Source organism: Notamacropus eugenii, chromosome 5, assembly GCF_028372415.1.
Source record: "Notamacropus eugenii isolate mMacEug1 chromosome 5, mMacEug1.pri_v2, whole genome shotgun sequence".
Lineage (NCBI taxonomy): Eukaryota > Metazoa > Chordata > Mammalia > Diprotodontia > Macropodidae > Notamacropus > Notamacropus eugenii.
This window is the reverse complement of record NC_092876.1, coordinates 440,322,213-440,342,659: the sequence shown is the minus strand read 5'-3', so window position 1 is coordinate 440,342,659 and position 20,447 is coordinate 440,322,213. Positions and strand designations below refer to the sequence as shown.

At 34.7% G+C, this 20,447-nt stretch overlaps 1 protein-coding gene across 1 annotated transcript in view; it reads right to left on the bottom strand.

Moving 5' to 3' along the window:
* Positions 1-10,187: 10,187 nt before the first annotated feature.
* The window catches only part of TMEM47 (transmembrane protein 47), a 41,943-nt gene continuing 31,683 nt past the window's right edge, over positions 10,188-20,447 (bottom strand). The window contains exon 3 of the mRNA XM_072615196.1: positions 10,188-11,943. Coding sequence (XP_072471297.1) covers positions 11,765-11,943 — 179 coding nt within the window. The 3' untranslated portion in view covers positions 10,188-11,764. The remainder of the gene's footprint in view (positions 11,944-20,447) is intronic.

Below are 20,447 nucleotides of genomic sequence, written 5' to 3'. Positions count from 1 at the left end.
TGATAAAAAATTTGCAAACCCCCATTGTATGCCAAAAACTATAGTAGATACTGGGATATAGAAAGAAAGAAGGAAGAGGTTTCACTCAAGGAGTTTACAATCTATCAGGAAAAAGAAATAAGGAAAGAAGAATTTATATAGCACCTGTGAAGTGCCAGGCACTGTACAAAGAATTTTGCAAATATTTCATCATTTTATTTGATTCTCATAACAATAATCTTCATTTTACAACTGAAGAAATTGAGACAAATATTAAGTGACTTACTCAGGATCACACATCTAATATGTGCCTGAAGCTTGATTTGAACTCAGGTCTTTCTCGCTTCAGACCCAGAGATCTATCCACTAAACCACCTAATTAAAGGATGAAATAAATAAGAACAGAGAATAAACAGAAAGGGAGCAAAAGCTGGTAATTCCAAGGTCCCTAAATGGAAGATAATTGAAGGAGGGCACTAGCAGCGAGGGGATCAGATATCCCTTTATTTGAGGGATAGCATTTTGTTGTTGATCAGTTGCTTCAGTCACGTCCAGCCCTTTGTGACTCCTTTGGGGTTTTCTTAGCAAAGGTACTGGAGTGGTTTGCCATTTCCTTCTCCAGGTTATTTTGCAGATAAGATAACTGAGGCAAATAGCATTAAGTGACTTGGCCAGGGTCACATAGCTAGTAAGTGCCTGAGGTCATATTTACACTTTGGTCTTCCTGACTCCAGACCTGGAGTTCTAACCACTGTGCCATGTATCCGCCAGGGTAGTATTTATACTGTATCATAAAGGAAAAGGTAGTTTTAATGAGGCAGAGGGGAGGACGGAGGACCGTGTACCTTCTATGTATGAAAGACAACCTTTGCAAAAGCATAGAGGTAAGAGATAAGGTGTCATATTTAAAGGTGCAGATAGAAGTCCAATTTGGTTTTTTCACAGGCTATGGGAAAGGAATGCATAAAACAAACATAATGAGTTCCTGCTGTGAAGGGAGTGCAAAGCTAACTAGATAAGCCAGGAAGATGTCCCTTATTGGCATAATAAAGATACAATTAAATTCATTTGAGAACTTCTTATCTTTTGCCTCCTAAGTTGTATTCCCTGTGCTTACTCTGATTCCACTTCTACTTTTCTTTGCATTTTTTTGTCAAATCCATAATAACTGCAAAATATTATTGGTCTTAAACTGGATGTAGTAATTTGTGCTTTAGCTGATATGGAAATCATCTCAACTGTGTTATGTATGCAACCCATCCAACTTATTATAACATATGGTGAGTCCAATGTTATATATTTTTCTTAATGAAACAAAAACAAAACTCTAATTCCGGAGCCTTTATTTAAGTAAAAGAATTCTTTCAACTAAAGCTAGTGCCAGAAGTCTCACCTACTTCCTCCTGTTTTGTACATTTGCAGAACATTTATGACTCAGAAATGGCATGATATATTATGCAAGTCTGGATTGTCATTTTTTGGACCACAATTCAATTTCTCCCAACTCAAATGTCAGGCTAAATATGTCCTAATGTTTGTTGATTTTCAGAGACAGATGGAAAAAAGACTAATTTTATCCCCGGTTATAACTCTAAGGGACAGTTTATTCAAGGTATTTCATGGCTTAGAAGTTGGCTAGAGACATGCGGGGTAAGGATTTCCTTTTCAGAACTTGCATATAGGGAAAAGTCTTTCTGAACTTTCTAATTTTAACATAGTCTTATTCTGAGCTCTTAAAATGTGTTTAGTTAAAAAGAAGTTCCCAGCAGCCATTGAGATCTTATAATACACTGAATGAATTATATGAAATCTAAAACCTCTCATTAAAAGATACCCCAATTCAGACTGAAGTGATGTTCTTGCCTTAAAGCTAGACATGATTCTCTTTTTCAAAACAGTTACAGAACTTTTGATTTAGCTCACTTTTAAATATACAACATCTTTCAAACTGTTAACACAATAGTAATAATAGTAAAGTGACAAGAAAAATAAGAGAGTCCTTTTAAAAGGCAAGAGCTGAAAATCATGCTCTCCATGTTTGAAACTGCCAAAAATTGGACTGTCATTCAGTGATAATGAGTTCAAAGGATTCCTTCTTTAAAAATATATATATATATATATAAAGCTATGATTTTGTAGAACTTGAAATGAAGTCCCCCTTGCCTTTGGTGATAGTATTAGTTATGTGCCTATGAGATAAAAACTATCAGTTACCATTGGAGTACTGACTCATTTCCAACTGGTACCTAGTTAAACTTACGGCACTGGATTAGCCTATTACCCTTCCAGACAGGCAGGTAGTCAGTAAACATCTCTTAAACATCTACTAAGTGACAAGCACTGTGCTAAGTGCTGGGGCTACACAGAAAGATACAAAATAGACTTGTCTAATAAGGGTGAAAGCATAAAAAAAAACCTATGTGCAATTAAGCTATATAGAGAAAGAAATGGAAATAATTAATGGAATCATGCCACTAGAATTAAGAGGGGGGCAAGAAAGGCTTTGTATAGAAGATAGAATTTTAGCTAGGTCTTGAAGGAATGCGGGGAAGTAAGGCAACAGAAATCAGGAGGAAAAGCATTCCAGGCATGGAGAACAGACAGAGAAATGTCTCAAAGTTTGTACAGAGTGTCTTATTTGAAGAACCTTAAGGAGTCTAATGTCAATGGATTAATAAAAATGTATATGGCAGAGTGTGGTAGGGATTTAATGTGTAAAAAATTGGAAATGTTGGAGAGGATAGATCATGAAAGACTTTTTAACAAATGAGAATTTTATATTTGATCCTTGAAGATCCAGGGAGCCACTAAAGTTTAATGAGTAGGGGAATGAAATGGTCTATCTGTGATCATTTGGGCAACTGAATGGAGGATGGATTCAAATAGGGAGAAATGTGTGTCAGGTAAACTAGCTAGCAGGTTATTTTATACATAGGCTACATCGAGGTGAGATGATGAGGGCGTGAAAGAAAATACTCCTCTCCAAAATTAAAAAAAAAATCTTCTTCTAGAAATTCTACTTATGAGTTGTTGTTTTTTAAAGGAAATGCCCTTAATGGAAAGTCAGCACAGAGATCATAGACATACTACTGAATTTTGAATCAGGGAGATGAGGTCAAATGCTGCCTAAGACATTTACTTCCCTTATGACCATGGAAAAGTCACTTAATCAATCTACCCCAGTCTCAATTTTTTCATCTGTAAAGCAGGTATAATGATAACACGTACCTTACATGGATATTGTGAGGACCCAATTAGATCTGATATGTATGTATATATGTGTGTGTGTATGTGTGAGTGTGTATGTACATGTCCCTTTGCAAATCTTAAAGTGCTATGTAATGCTAACTATTATGATGATGATGAAGGACACTATGAATGATAGAGAAGGCTTCCATACTTAATGTTCTAAATCTATGGTTCTCATTATGAATTAGAATGGACAAAAGACAAAATTTACCCTGGCCAAGGAAATATGATAATATTTTACTATTTTTGACCTTTATGTTATCTGACCTTTATATTATTTTCTCAAATTTCTCACATATTTTCCAAATGTTTTTCCAAGCAACTTTTTCAAATCATAACTAAAAATAAAATAAAATAATTTGGGAGTACTTCACTGCCAGAATTAAAATCTACTTGGTAGACATTATGCAACCCAGCTCTGGTATAATAAAGAAAACTGTTTATAAAGTTCTGATAACCTTGGCCTAGAGAGACAACATATTAGCCATCTCAGATGAACTGGGTTATATTATAAAAACTCTTAGGTTATTTTCACATATATACAACAGTTTTCATTTTGCAGAAAAGTTGGCTTGGGAACTCACACTTTTATACTTCCCCTTCCTTCTATAATTTGGGGAGGCATATAATTTTTCCAGACCACATTTTTCTCTTCTCAACTGACTGTCTTGGGATATAATATTCCCTTTTCTTCCCAACTCTACCCAGCAGCCTCCTCTTTATGCAGGAGAGCAGAGTTTTGCTTGGGATCCAGAGTTCAAAGACATCTAGCCTAGATTACAAGAAAGAGGTTTCTTCTAACCCGGGGCAAAGAAGGCTTTTGTCTTTGGAAGTTTATTATTAATAAAACCATAGCAACCTAAAAGAATCCTGAGAATTAAAAAGTTAGGAAGATACTCTAATTATAGAAGTACAGAATCTTAAACTAATGGATGGAGTGTTTCCATCTGGACAAGTTCCTGCTGGATGCAGTGGTGAGAGTGAGAGGAGAAAACAATCCTGTCTTGCCCCATTGTGGGTGAGGGGTGACAGAGAAAGTTATATGAATAGGGCGGTGTGGGGGAACAGGGGTATCTCTCTAACTACTCAGAGTTATGTGAGTTTCAGTTCTTCATCTGACTCATAGGGACAAATACCAACAGTAATACTTCCTGAATTGTTTCAAAACAAAATGAGATTATGAACAAAAAAATTTAAGTGCTTAAAAAGTGTCCCCAAAGTCGTATTACATTTTTAGCCAAAAACTTTTGGGATACCCTCCCTAAATGTGCTGCAGTGAAAAGAGCTTTGGATCTGGAGTCAGGAGACCTCATTCCAAATCTCAGTTCTCATACTTAGAACTTCTATGACCTTAGGAAAATTCCTTTGTTTCTCTTGGCATCAGCTTCCTTATTTGTAGAAAGAAAAGCCTAGACTAGATGGCCTCTAAAATCTCTACCATCTCTAAAATTAGAATTCTGTTTCAGCTATCACTTTTGCATTCATTCTGACACATCCGCCTTAGAACTAATGAAATTATTTAATGAGTGATGGTGACTTCTATAATTTTACTGTCAACAAAATTTGGTGCCCTTTCTAATTTTTTTTTTTTATTTTATTAGATTCAGTCACAATGTAGGATGTGTATCTGTCATATATAGAATATCAAAAAAAGACAAGTAAGTTGAACTAAAACAGTGCTTTCTATAGAAAAATTTCAAAACACAATAAAGTGAGCTCCAGACATGATCTCATTCCTTTGCCCTTCTATTTTAGTTTACATTTTTCAGGTCCTGCTTCAACAGAGCTAATAATAGGAAGTCATGAACTTTGAATAAAAAGTCAGAGTGAAAAATGCAATCTTTTTTTTTTTTCTATATGAGAACACATCGGGTTAAATTATACCTGCAATCAGGAAGACATATATTCAAATACTCCCTCTAATACCTTATAAATTTATACTAGCCAGATCATTTAAGAACTATGAGCCTCTACTATTTCCTAATGACTTCTCTATGAAATCATAGAGAGTTGTGATATCCTCTGTGGAGATAATTTCTTAAGCTGATCATTTCAATTTGCTGCAAAATTATTGGTTTAATTAATTTTCTGGACTTTGTTTCTTTTAAAATGAATTTACCAAATATTCTATCTAACATAATATTATGGCATCTGGTCAGGAATATACAATGTTAACTGATAACTAACCCATAATTCCTCTTCCACAAAGCATAGCGATAGATTTTCTAAAAGTAAGCAAATTTTCCATTGCCCATTCATAGAGTTGAAATTTACCTGTACTGACCTTGGAGAAGAGATATCAAGAACAACTGCCATTGAAAGGGAATATTTTTAACTTTGAAAATATATTTTGCTTTCATGAAAGGGCATTCTTCTCAGAAAATTTAAATTCCCATCCTGACTCTGACTTCCTTCTGGTTCTTCACCATGTGTTCTTGGATCAGTGAAAAGAGCTACATATTTAGAGTATTAACTGACCATTCACTAGTTGTCTGTACTTGTGTAAATCATTTCAAATGAATGCGCCTCTTTCCTTCAAAACTGGAATAATAATGCTAGCACTGTCACCTCCCCACGATCATGGTAAGAAAAACACCACATAAACCTAAATAATCTACAGAAATGTGGCTTCTGCTGAAGAGAGTACAGGACTGAGAACAAGGAAAGCTGAGGTCAGATTCCACATTCATCTCCAACTAGTTAAGTCAATTTCCCTTACTATGTATGTTTCTCATTACTAAAAGAGCATAGACTGAAAGAACCATGTCCTGATTAGAGAATCCAATGAAGTTGTCACATGAATTTGAATTCACGCTTTTGGAAGTTATAATTACGTAAATACAATAAATGACTGCGACCCATTGCTGTGAGAATTCACATAATATCACCATTTCATTGAATGCATTACTTGAATTAATCAGGACCTAGCATTACCATATTATTTCCAAGACTTTGAGACCCAGTTACCTTAAATATAAAACAATAAATAGGTGTTCTTCCCGCTTCATATGGCCTCTATGAAGATAAACAGGAAAAAAAAAAAACGTATTAAGATGCCTTTGTTGAATCCATTGCACTATAAAATGGAAATGTTTTATTTGATACAGCACTGATTTACAGCCACAAGGGACTTGAAAGATCATTTAGTTCAACACTGGCCTTTTATAGATGAGGAAAACAAGGTCCAAAGATCCTCCATCTTCTCCAAAGATGAGAAAATCTATTAAAAGTTATGCTATCTACTTGATCCTACGATACATCAATAGCTCAGAATCTTCTATTCAATCACATTGTCAGCCAAAGGTCAAAATCCCCATTATAATTTAAGTAACTGGAAAATGAAAGATGAAAACTACAGTGAATTGAAAACATATGTGCTTTAAATTCAAAAGTCAAAAGATAATCAATATGAAGAGGATGATTTAATATTAAGAAAATCATATTCATATTTTTAACTCAGTTTCATTCACCTCCAAAATGATGGGGCCAGACTAGATGATCTAAAAGTATTTCCTGGGAAAGGTTTCAGATATATCTGGCAAGACTTGTATTTTTAATGATACAGAGTGAAGTGAGCAGAACCAGGAAGACAGTTTATAAAATAGCAACATCACTGTAAATACAAACGATTTGAAAATACCTGAAAACTCTCACCAAAATAATGAGTAAACATGTTTCCAGAGGATTGAGTATAAAACATGCTACCTACCGACTGAGAGAGGTATAATGTACTCAGGGTGAAGAATGAGACATATATTTTCAGACATAGAAAATGAGGTAATTTGTTTTACTCGACTATGAATTTTTGTTACAAGGCTTTATTTTGTTTTGTTTTGTTTTCCCAGCTGCGTTGGAAGAATGGTTGAGAAAACAGATCTTTGTTCATTAAAAAATACAATTAAAACAATAAAAGTCCTTACTGGATCTAAATTTTAATTATTATATAAATTAATGAAATAAATTTTAATGCATAAATTTCTATTCCATAACAGATGAATAAATTTCTGATCTTAAAAGAAAACCTTACTTTTGCCCAAGTGAATTTTTATTATTGTAATAATTTTGATTTGATTCCAAGTATGCTCAGAAGTTATGAATACCCAGTTTTTCCTGTAGAAATTCTTATTTTAAGTCATTTAAAAAGAACAATTATAATTACTATAGGCAAGAGTACTTAAATGCTTTCTTGTAGCTACAATCTTCAAAAGAAAAGAAAAAAGTATAAAGAGTATTTGCTGTTGCTCCTCTTGTGTTGCTTTATATATGTATATGTATATATATGCATATGTATATATACATGTATATGAAACATAAATACACATGTATACACATGTATGTACAGATAATCTATGACCTCATAGGAAAAAAATGCAATTGACCCCTGCTTACTCACCCAGTGCAACCTCATTTTGTGGAGGTATAGCAAGACTGTAATGTAGGACAAAAATGCATGTATGTATGTGAATATTTATACCTGCATAAACACATATTTATATATTTTGTGCCCATGTGGATGATAGGCATATTGCATTACATATGTGCATACACACAGGAGAGATAGGTACATACATATATGTCGACGTGTGTGTATATATGCATATATATCTATATATACCACAAATTGCCCTGACATGAAACTTCTCTTTTTTTCTCCCTGACAAAGTTAAAATCACTTTCTAAGACTTTAATTTTTCTTTCCATTGCCATTCACTCACAGATAATAAAGAAAAAAAATGAAAACGAATTGACATGAGAGCCCAAAAATAATCATTGTGAAGAAAAAATCAAGACACATTTTTAAAATTTATTAAAAATATCCATCTATCTATCTATCTATCTATCTATCTATCTATCTATCTATCTATCTAATATCTATACATCTAGTTTAAAAGTAGCAAATGCACTGTGGACCATAAAAGGCCAGAAGTCCGGACAGTGCAGGACACAATAGGTTATCAATTTGATCAATTTTTATCTTTATTTTTTCTCATAGAGATAATGTCATGTCAGCTACAAAAGTTGAGAAATGCTTAATTAGATATATATTATCAAATTAAAACCATAGTAGAGAAGAGATAAGCAGTTCTCTGAGTTTTTTAAATGTTACCATGAATTCACATATAATAAGCACACCATACATTTGAACAAAATAAATACAAAACAACAGTAGAGAAACTAATACCATTAACAGCATGAAATAAATTTAATTTTTTTAAAGACAGATGAAATCTCTAGGCACAGTTTTAGGCTTTAAAGAGGACACAGAGGCAATAGGTTAGTGTGCACAGTTCTGTACAAAAATACCGTCTGAATAAATTACATTGCTAGTCATAAGATTAGACTTCACTTACCAGTCATTTCATTGCATGTTTAATAATATACAGTTACATGCTAATCCATATATATCATTTATATTTCAAATACATAAGTCTCTCTATAATTATGTCTTTAAAATTTACATGTTGAACTTACAAAAGCTAAAACATAATTGTGCAAGAAATCCAAGAGAGGTGCTTGGTACAGGTCAGCACCGGACGGAATAGGCTAAGCTTCAGAAATACAAACAACTAAACTAGCCCTGCTTGATGTGTGTGTGTGTGTGTCTGTGTGTATGCGTGTGTCTGTGTCTGTGTGTGTTTGCGTGTGTGAGCCCTGCTTGATGTGTGTGTGTGTCTGTGTGTATGCGTGTGTCTGTGTCTGTGTGTGTTTGCGTGTGTGAGCCCTGCTTGATGTGTGTGTGTGTGCCTGTGTCTGTGTTTGTGTCTGTCTGTCTGTCTGTGTGTGTTTGCGTGTGTGAGCCCTGCTTGATGTCTGTGTCTGTGTGTGTGCATGCACACGCACACTCATTTAACTAACTGGAAGATAAACAATGAATTTGTGCAAGGGAAATAATTCTGCTTCTAAGAAAATAAGACTACAGTAGAGCAGACATAATATGAATAATGTAGATAAGCAATTTTGTTGTATTTACTCTGAAACATAAGCATATTATATTGGGTGCACAGAATCCTTAAGGTTTTCTATTTTGCACCCAACTGGTGGGTCAATACGAAAACATTTCCAAATGTTGGTAGTGGTAGAAATAGAATACAGGGCTTCTCACTAGGAAGATAAATTTTTAAAATTCATATTAGAAAACTCTTTACCAAGTAACTTGAAACTATGCGTGCCTTCGCCCACAACCCATTTTCTCTGTCATTTTTTTTGCTTGTCATATTGACAGAGAATGAACTCTTGATAAGAATTGTAGATGTGATATTGGCGTAACAGCACACTGTATCCTCTTGGATGGCTAATTGCCCTACTGATTGATGCCAGCACCACAGAACTATTCTTCCATTATTTGAGAATAAAAAGGCATCCTCTCATAATATAGAGTGTTGTTGTTCTGAGTAGCCTGAATATGGCTACACAGTATGTTCTTCATGCTGTTCAATGATGATACCTAATTAGCTAGAAAGCTGCCTCTGCCAGAGATTAGTAGTATTTCTGAGAAAACTGGTTCAAAAGATTTTTGAATGCCTTTCATGGAAATCAAATTAAATTTTCCTCCCATCTCTAAAAATCCTCCCCAGAACCACATATTTTCCAAAGAATGACATCCTCAGGCACTTTTAACCAGTTTGGTTGAGTTTGCTGAAGCTAAGACTGAGCTTTTCATTTCTTATTTCATTTGTGTTTCTACAAGATAGAAAATTCAACAAACAGAAGTTCTATATTTAAATAAGAAAGTAGAGTGCTGTGGTGGGTGGGGTTTTTGTTGTTTTGGCAACAGTGTTTAAACAATGCTTAGAAGCAGGGGCCCTGGTTTGGAGCTGTGACCAATGCATTTAATACTAGAGATGTAGTTACGCTGTTAATGGATTCTGCAGTCCCTCCATGGAACACAACAGCACACTGGAGCATTTTAAAGGATTTTCCTTGTCTCTTCCTGCAAAAGGGCCAACTAGCATATATCATTTCCATGTCTTTTTTAACAAAAATAAGTATTTTAACTTTTATATTAGAACTGTATATGTGCTATAAAAATATGTTTATAATTAATTTAAGTACCCACGTTAGAAAGCATTAAACAGAAATAAACATAGCAGTTTGCAACATGAATTTTGTTGCAAATCTACACTTCCTTCTGTTGGCACTTCCCTTACCTTAAACAGTCTATGAAGGATTGAAATTGGGGCACTTTTAAACACGTTAGAATAGTTGAAGGCATGAAATCATCAGCCAATTGTTTACATTCAGAGGACAACACAAGTATCAGATGAACCGTAGTCCTCTATTCTTAGCCTATATATAATTCTCTCTGCTTTTTAAGAAACAAAAGCACCTAGATATTTGAGGTTCCTGAAATTAAAAGAGCAGTTTCTATCTTTAAGGGCTTCAAAGAAAAAAAAAATTATAATCCTAATACCTACTCTTGCTTAGGACCTCATTTTAGAATTCACCCCATGTGGGTTTAACATTCTGTTTATACATCTCAGTGAACAATCCTCTGATAATGACATCCCGAAAGGGAGCATACAGCAAATGACTTAAGTAAATGTATTTTGGCATGTCAGCTAAAAGGGGGGTACCAGTCTAATATGCTTAACAAGGTGCACAAGGTCAGTGCTCAAACCACTTTGCTACAGGAAATATTGGATTTTATATGTAATAGATGTCGTGTGCAAGGGAGTTGGGATATGTATCTTTGTGATTTGTACTAAACGATCACTTTCTATAAAAAAAAATAATCTTATTACATGTGCACAATTCTTTACTGCGATGTTTGTAAAATGATTTTAAAAATATTTAGGACAAATGCAACTCATGCATTTTTTTCTTTCTTCTTGCCTGGGGAGAAAGGAGAGGCCCTCCATTTTCCCCTTATGCTAGTTATGGCAGAGTTACAACTTCTAACCACATAATTAAAAGCAAATGTCTCCAAATCTTGACTTCACTTCTCTGCAACGACTAGCAGGGAGCTGCTGATTGCCAGTGCATAAACTTCCATCACTTAGAGGATTCTTGAATGTGGAATTTGAGTCATTAACCAGTCAAATTCACTACTCCCATTAGATACTAAAGGGAAGCTCATTCTTCAAGAAATTATTAAGCAAGTGACCAAGGACCAATGCAGTGACTGGATAGGATAAGCTTGTTAAAGAAGACTATTGACAGCCAAATCCTTACCCTTGTTAAGAAACTTTGAAATGGAGCCTATGCCAGCTGTTCACCTGCAGGCAAGAGGAGATGTGGGCATTTTTTTCCCCCACTATTTTTCAGGCAATGGTCTGTCGGATCCTCAGCTTGTCAAGTGAAATGACATTAACATATTGGAAGCTTGCAGCATTTGCTTAAGTTTAATCAGCTCTCTTAATTTCTGCAGGTCCTCAAAATATATGGAAAAGCTGTTTATAATGTCAGCAGCCAAAGGGCAGAAAATTGTAAGTCAATAGATCAAACTGTTTTGATGCTCCACAAATGTTCTAGAAAACCATAAGTTAGAAAAGATGTAATAATCCTTTGTTTATATTTTCTTTGGAGATTCTTGTTTCTAGTAATAGTCTTCATAGTTCTTTGGGTTCAGGCAATAAAGGATGGCACCCCCAAATGAAAATATAGTTGCACCCCAAGCCAGACCATAACCCCAGTTGAACTCATGGTAAATTTTCAGGCTCACAGTTTCAATGAACTTGATTGGGTAGAGGACAAGGCTGCATACCTGTAGAACAACTGAAAGAAAACCAATCTGAATTAGGACAAGGTGTTATAAACTTCCAAGTAATATTTTTAAAAAATAGAAAAAAAGTTGAACTATTGTACATTTCATCCAATAGAACACTGGGATTTATTACACAAATTTATCTGATGTTAACAAACACCAAAATATGTGACTTAATCAAGCTGGTGAATTATGTGATATTAACCATTATGTCATACTTAACATGAAATTATTTGTCTTCAATGAAAAAATATCTGTTGTTCTTATTCAGTAAGTGTTATGGGGTTTTCTTAGAAAGATACTGAATTCATTTGCCATCGTGTTCTCCAGCTCATGGAGAAGATGAGGAAAATGAGGCAAACAAGGTTAAGTGACTTGCTAAGGTCACACAACTAGTAAGTGTCTGTGGTCAAATTTGAATTCAGATATTCCTGAATCCAGGTCCAGTGCTCTATCTACTGCACCACCTAGCTGCCTAAAAAATATTTAATAAAAAAAGAATAATAGCAAGCATTAATATAGCATTTCAGAGATTGCAAAATGCTTTACAGACATTGTCATTTTATCCTAAAAATAACTCCAAGGAGTGAGTGTTATTGTATTTCCCATTTTATAGATGAAAAAACTGATTTCTCACCTGCTAGTGCTTGCTCTCCCAAAATATGTCATATTTAACTACTTTTCATTTATTCTTTTTTAGTCATTTATACAGTCTTTATATACATACATATGAATATATGTGCGTATTTTTTTCTCATTATCTTCCCCATTAGTATGTAAGCTCCTTATAAGTAGAGATTGTTTCACTCATTGAATTTGTAACCATAGAGCCAACACAGTGACAGGAATGAAAGAGAAACTTAACAAATACTGACCTGATTTTTAAGGGATAGAGTCCAGCAAAAATTCCTGCCCTTATTTTATGCTACTTAGAAATGAAGGAGCTCAAATTCATTCTCTGGGAACAAACCCAAACTGCTCAGCCTATCATATAACTTTCTATTATTTCTCATTTAAACCTCTCTCATCTCCTCTTTTGAAGCTACCTCTGCATTTAAAACCAAGACAATCCATTTAACTGGTTTCCCAACATGCATGATTTGCAAAATTCCCACCAAAATGTCCTTCTCTATGTCGTTCTCCTTCCTTGAAATGTCCTTTCCTTTTCTCTTTATAATTTTTGCCTCTTACCTACCTCAAAACCAGGCTCCAAAACCACCTTCTGAGGAAACCTCTCTGATGTCATAACTCCACCTTCTTTCTTATGTTAAACATTACTTTGTTCTGGTTGATTTTTATTAATTATACTTAAATGGAAAAGGCAGATTATTTCTTCATGGAAAATGAGAACCCATCTCTAGTCTAAGCATTTACTGAAAGCACAAATCAAGTATTATTTGTGTTAATGAAATGCTCTGACACAAGTGTTAAATTTTCTATATGCTACCATGATATAAGATCATTCTTTACATAATTCTAGTAAGAGTATGTAAAAATAAAAAAAAAATAAGGGGCAATTTTAAGCCAAAAAATTGCTTCATGTGTTTTACATTATGTACTAAAACCTAACTTCCTCCTAGGCTATATGTGTATATTTTCTTTCTTTCTTAGTCAATTGAATTCAATGTGTACTTAAATGTGCACATTTTACTATGGTCCAAGCTTTGTGCTAAAAAAAAATAATAATGGAGGAACAGAACTTCCTGATACAGTTTCTGCCCTCCTAAGGATTATGTTCATCTCCCTAAAAAAAGATGAGATGATGGCAATAAATCCCTTGAGAGATATTATCAGGCTCAAACATCCTCATCACTAAGGGTCCCATTTTAATACAGCAACTACTTCATAAGATAGGAAATAGGGTGTGGAAGAGGGAAAGTAAGAACCTTTTTGTTCTTTGCTGTTTTAGATGTGAATGAGGATTCTTTTCTGAAAACTCTTAGAGATGCAAAATTATGGGTTCATTGTGAAATTGAAACCACATGCTCTGGAATAGCTGCTTTCTATCCTGTCCTATTTCTCACACCAAATAGGTCACCTCTCTCACAAGAACCATTTCTGTTCTTGAATGCTGACTCTGTCCCATTAGACTTCTCTGGGGGTATATTCTCTTGAAAGCCACAAAGAGCTGAAATCTATGGCTTCTGCCAGGAAGTTCTGTGCGCTGACCATTGCAATAGCTTGCATAAGTATTGTAATTGCTAGTATACTTTTATTGTAAAGGGATCTTTGTACCACGTGTGTGAAAATCACACTTGTTTCAGATTTTTAAAGAGACACAAACCTTTCTGAAATAAATTTACAATGTAAGTATTCAAAAAATCCTTGTTAACTGTTTCTTTTGAGAGCCTATAAATCTCAGGAAAGTAAAACACACACACACACACACACACACACACACACACACACACAAGAATTGCATTGAAAGAGAGTACAACAGGAAAGCAAACTGTAATCTAGCAATGTTCGCAGTTCATTACCCTTTACAGAAGGGACAATATTATGAGAGAAAATCTGTTTAATCATATGAAAGTGCTGAATATTCTATTCAATCAAACTGTCAGCAAAAGGTCATCATTCTCATTGTGATTTATGTTCTTGGAAAGTCTACAATAAAACTCCAAAATGAGTTGTCAAAAAGTGGCAATGCTTCTTATAATCAGTCAGCCATTTTTTAGTGTGTGTGCTGAAAAAAAATAAATTCAAAACTTTCTCTTCTATCACTAAGAAAAAATGGGTGGAACAGATTAAATTGTTGAAGAAAGGAATACTTAAAATCCATTACTTTCTTTAAAGCATAGCCTTGGGTCACCAAAAGATTTATATTGAACTAGATATGCACTATTCTAAACAAGCCAGCAGGCAACTCACTATGGGTCAATGGAAGATTTCAACCTGACCCCTCAGATGCCTTCAAACTTAAGTGAAATGGGCAAATTTCTTCCTGGAAAATAAGACTCTCTTTTTTCAAGTTCAAGTAATTATCAAAAATACAAATCAAACCTTGCCTGTGCTTATGAAATAATCTGGCACAAATTTTAGATTTCATTTGTGCTAACATGCTGGACTATTATTCCAGCAAAAAGGTATTAACATGGAAAAAAAAAGATTTTTTTTTTTTCAGAATTTTCCAACTGCCTTTGTGCCTCTGTATGAAAGAGGGCAATTTCACAGCCTACGGTCTTAAATTTAGCAAAGAATTAATTTTAATCAAATTTTAATTAGAATCATGATGATGATGAGCTGACATATAGGAAGACTTGAACTCAGTTGCTGATTCTGACACATATAGTTTACATAAGCCTGTAGTAACACAATAAAACTCTTTTAGACTAATACTTGAGTTGTTCGTCTGAACCCATGAAGATAACTTCTCATACCAGAAAACTGCTCCATACTAATGAAATCACATACTGGCTACCACTACTACATTTGAAACAAAACAAAACAAAATTTTATAACAAAGATATATTTTTTTAATTATCTATTATCCAAAAGAAATGGAATTCAAATGAATAAGTACATCCCACATAGACCTATAAAAAATCTTTGATGAAAATCCTCACAGATATTATATGGTTATTGACATACGTGGGCATGGAATAGGGATAATGATACGAAATTTTATATCCCGTTTTCTTTTCTGTGAACCATCTACTCCCTAGAGTGAGGTGTTTACAGTGATTATTTTTAACATCCATCTCAGTGTGTTTTAATTTACTTAAGCAAATATTTGGCCTCCTAGGCACAGTAATGTAGTCATACAAGTTTCCTCTTGTGGAAAAGAGGGAACACACTTACAAGAAGCTCAACTGGTATTAATGCTTTATAAAGCTATTCAGGGATAAACTTTTATTATATTACTGCCAGATTAAAATTATATTAAAAAATCTTTATTGCCCTGAATTGTTCTACTCTCTCTGAAATCATAGAGAAAAATGCACATAATAAAATGGATCCTTAAAAAAATAATCTTCTAGTTATGAAATGTTTTTTCCCCTCTTAATATAAGTAATTTAGATTTAGGTGTCCCTTCCCCCCCATTTTGCTTATATAAACTGTCACATAAATTTCTTCAAAGATTTTAGAAATAGGATGGGTCAAGGCAAAATAGAGCTTAAAAAGGGCAGTGTTCTTTCCCATGGAAAGGCCCTAATAGCATCAACATTTTTTTTATCTTATTATCAAATCATTGAAGCATAACAGATATCAGTTGCAATTCTCAGGGCTGGAGATAGTTCAAATAGGCTCATAAGAGCTGGGTATTAAATTTCCAGTGTGAAAACTGACACCTTAGCAAATACTACAAATCAGAGCTTCATTTATTATTTTGTTTATTACCAAGACTTAAGAAAATGACATAGGAAATGTCAATAATGATTAAACTTAAAAGCATGTTGTTTCTACAATTCACAGTTTTATTTTTTGAGATCCCATTGTTAAACACTTACTAGCACACTACTGACTATAATATTTTATATATTTAAATAATCCTGCCTTATAAGGACAGAACCATTTCATGAAAAATCTTATTCATTTGCTTAACTTTATGATTTAAAGAGCTTTTAATTATCATTCAGCCCAAACTAAATTTGCTGCTAGGTAAATAGATTCAAATAGCTGAGACTTATACAGAGTAGAATTCAGATTAAATTCTATGACTGTTGATGTTTCAACCCAACCTTTAGTTATTTTTGACACCAGTTGGTAGAGGAGAATTCAGAAAAGGACACTGAGAAGGAGCAGTCTGATAGTTAGAAGGAGAATCAGGAGAGAGTGGTATCCTAAAACACTCAGGAGAAGGGAATATTACAGAGAAGAGGGTGAGCAAATGTCAAAGGTTGAAGAGAAGTCAAAAAAAGTAAAGACTGAGACAAAGAGCAGGGCAGTTGTCAATTAAGAGAACATTGGGTATTTAGGAGGATATAATGGTAATTTAAATGGGAAGACCTTTCCTGTTCATTAAAAGGCCTATGTGACCTGCTTAAATCACATGGAAGCCTAAGTCATATGTTGTGGGAAAGCTTGTTGAATGTATGAAACAGGAAGAATGGAGCAGCACTGGGAGGAAGTTGGTGAGAGCAGTTAGAGTGGAGGAGAGAGGACACAGGTAGGCACAGCTGGTCTTGTGAGTGTTTGTTTGTGGGAAGGCCCTCAGCAGAGGTATTGAAGGGGTAAAGGCTCGGGAATGGCTTTTTCCCTTGCAGTGCTAATGTGTATTGAATCCTTGGTTACTATGACAAATTTGGCTTTCTGATGTTGAGATCTGGCTTTCTACTCTGTGAATAAATGTTTTTCTTTTGCCTTCTACATGGAGAGTGTGTTATACTTTGTAATTTGGATATACTATGCCAGCATATTCATAGTCACCATCAGTGCTGTGAATTTTTCCTTGGTGATACATTTACTGTCATGAATAGGATTGCAGAAAGGCTTTAGAAATTAATATGCCAGGATGGGAGGATTTACCTTATTCCTGGACCCTGTGAAACCTGAAAACTGAGGTTACAGAAGGGAGAACCTAGCTAATTGGAAAGATGTTTGCAAAAATTACCAATAAAACCAGGGAAAGAACTGTCAGGGGTGTGTAGGAGAAGCTGGATTTTATTAATAGGTTACCATATTATGTGTAAAAGAAGAGAGGAGGTGCTGAAGGAAAAATTCAGATGGAACAAAAAGTTAGCTAGTTTGTATGGGAATTCTCAGTATTTGGACTCTCCTTTAAAAAGAGCAAACTGGAGGGTCTCAGGTGGTAGAAAAAAAAGCTGTTCATTTAGGTCAGAAGAGAAAAGCAGTCAAAAGAAATATATTTACAGCCTTTGTACAGATCCAGGCTAGTTGCCATGGCTATGCCTGCCAGGAGAGTGTGTGGGAGGAAAATGTAACAAAGTCAGAACTGGAAAATAAAACAATGTTAGAGGGAGAGGTATCTCAGGAAGAAGCAGATCCAATACTAAAGTACAAGCAGAAGAACCAGGGGGGCAACATAGTGTTTAGGGAGATAATTGAGGATTTTACTCAGCAGAAGGTCACAAATATTTTGAATTGGTTCATCCAAAGGATGAGAGAATCATTAATAACTTGGATGGTGAATATCAGTGATCCAGGGGCCAGAAGAATATCCACAGATGGTGTGTGGTTTGCTTGAAATTTCTAGGTATTAGTCAGAATCCTTTTGTACAGCAAGCTTTTAGAGATTATTCTATGCAAATAAGTAACAATATGACCAATCTACTAGCTTTGTATGCAGAAGAATGCAGTAAGCAGTATCCTACTGACTCTATATGAGCTAGTGATGATAGACCCCCATATTCACTTAGAAGTTGTATAAGAAAATTAAAGGAGGAGGTAATGAAGACTGTCACAACGGTCAGAAAACACAGATGCATACTATGATACACCCTTAGCAGTATATGTGTATAGGGAAGGGAATGAAGAGGGTAGGTAGAAGTGAAGTGGTTCACCAAAAGTTCAAGATAGGAGAAAGAAAAGAAAGTGACTCATATAGGGGAGATGGCTTGAGAGAGAATTAAGGGGTCAAGGGACTGAAGATGACATTCTGGGCAGTGAATAAGATTTAATAAGGGAAAGAAGAAAGAGAAGAGGAAAGCCAAGAAATTATGGTCGGGTAAGCATAGTTTGGAATTCTTGAATATGATCATGGTGCATTATTGGATGATGGAACTCTCAAAGGTTTTTCCACATTTATGTGTGTGGCTGAGGGGGAGTGGAGGTGAACAGGTTGAGGAATTGAGTGATTAGGGTGTTTGAAGGAGAATTGTCAATATGCTGAAGACCCCCAGTATGAGAGCAGGGGAGAGCAAATGAAAATGTAGGGAGTCAAGAGATGAAGCATCCTTCAGGGTTGGGTAATTAGTTCAATCACTTCATTTTGACATTAAGGTATCAAAGACAGAAAAGTTAAGTGACCCATCCATGGTCACACAGCTAGGAAGAGACAGACAGGATTCTGATCAAGCGCTGCAAACCTAATACTTTCCATGTTGAAGTAACATCCATATTAACAGGTATATTACTTTAGTGCATTTAGAATAAAGCCTTTTCTGGTCAGTGCCTGATTTTTAGTGAGCAAATTTTCTAATTCTCTCCATTTTGCCATAGGAACATGATGGATGTATTTCAATGAATATAATTTCCAGGAATCAGCTATAAGGACTTTTAATAAAATTTTCCAAATAGAAAAGGAAAAACTGACCTCCTGTTACAAATAACCATGAAGTTCTACCCTGTTTAAATGCATAATGAGCTTGAAGTTAATGATTCTTTCAAGAACTCATATATTCACAGCATGTCAAAAGAGACTGAGTTAAATGAAGTGACAGCATTAGAAAGATACTGTGCTTGAATGATGTTATTATAATTTTAATTTGGGGTTACAATAGTTTGAAAACTGCTAGGTGCATTTACAAAAATCCCAGGACTTAACAAATCATTAAATTTTGTTTTTGTGGATGCATCTAGTTTCAAGTTCTGGTTCTCACACAACTTGATCAAATATTTTTTAAAGAGATTCATTTTCCTATTAGTTCACAGCTATCTAATCCTTTTAGACATTCACAGCACTTGTTTTATTCATGAAAACTTTGCTGAGTTAGGGAAACTAAAGTATAAAGAAGGAAACTACTTTGTCCTGTTAAAAATCTACTAAATGTTACAAGCTGGGATTCCAACCCAGGTCTCCTGACCCCATAGTCAGTATACTTTCCTCTAGCCCATGTGGTATGCCATAGTAGTAGCTTTTTTGTGGTTGTTTAGTCATTTCAGTCATGTAGGACTCTGTGACCCTATTTGGGTTTTCTTTGGCAGAGCTCTCGAGTAGTTTGCCATTTTCTTCTCTGGATCATTTTATAGATCAAGAAACTAAGATAAACAAAGTTAAGTGACTTCTCCAGTATCCCAGAGCTTGTAAGAGTCTGAGGCCGGATTTGAACTAATAAAGGTGAGTCTTCCTAACTCCAGGTCCAGAGCTCTATCAACTGTATCACATAGCTTCCCTTCCATTTATCTGCACCTAAGTTGTAGCTTATTTGGTAACAAAGCTACACGAAGCAAAGAAAAGCAATATTATATCTTAAGCTGCATATTAAAAAAACATGAACTTTTCTTTGAAAGAAAACTTGAAAATTCTAATTGCTATGACAAACCATTCTGGTTCATGCATGTGATGGATTTTTTCCCTCCACCAGATCTTTAGAGCTATCACAAAGGTATTAAAGATGAGGTCAATGGCTAACAAAGTCACAAGAAGAAATACAATTTTATTACTTTGGTAAAATGATAAATAGAAAAATAATTCTCCTTGTATCTCTGTCTGTCTCTGTCTATCCATCTCTCCTCCCTCCCTCCCTCTACATATGTATATAGACACATAAATATATGTATACATAGAGGCACACATATGTATCACATACGTGTGTAACATATACCCAAATAAAAACACTTTAATATATATTGCTATATCATTAATTGTGTCAATAACTTTTTCTAAATACTT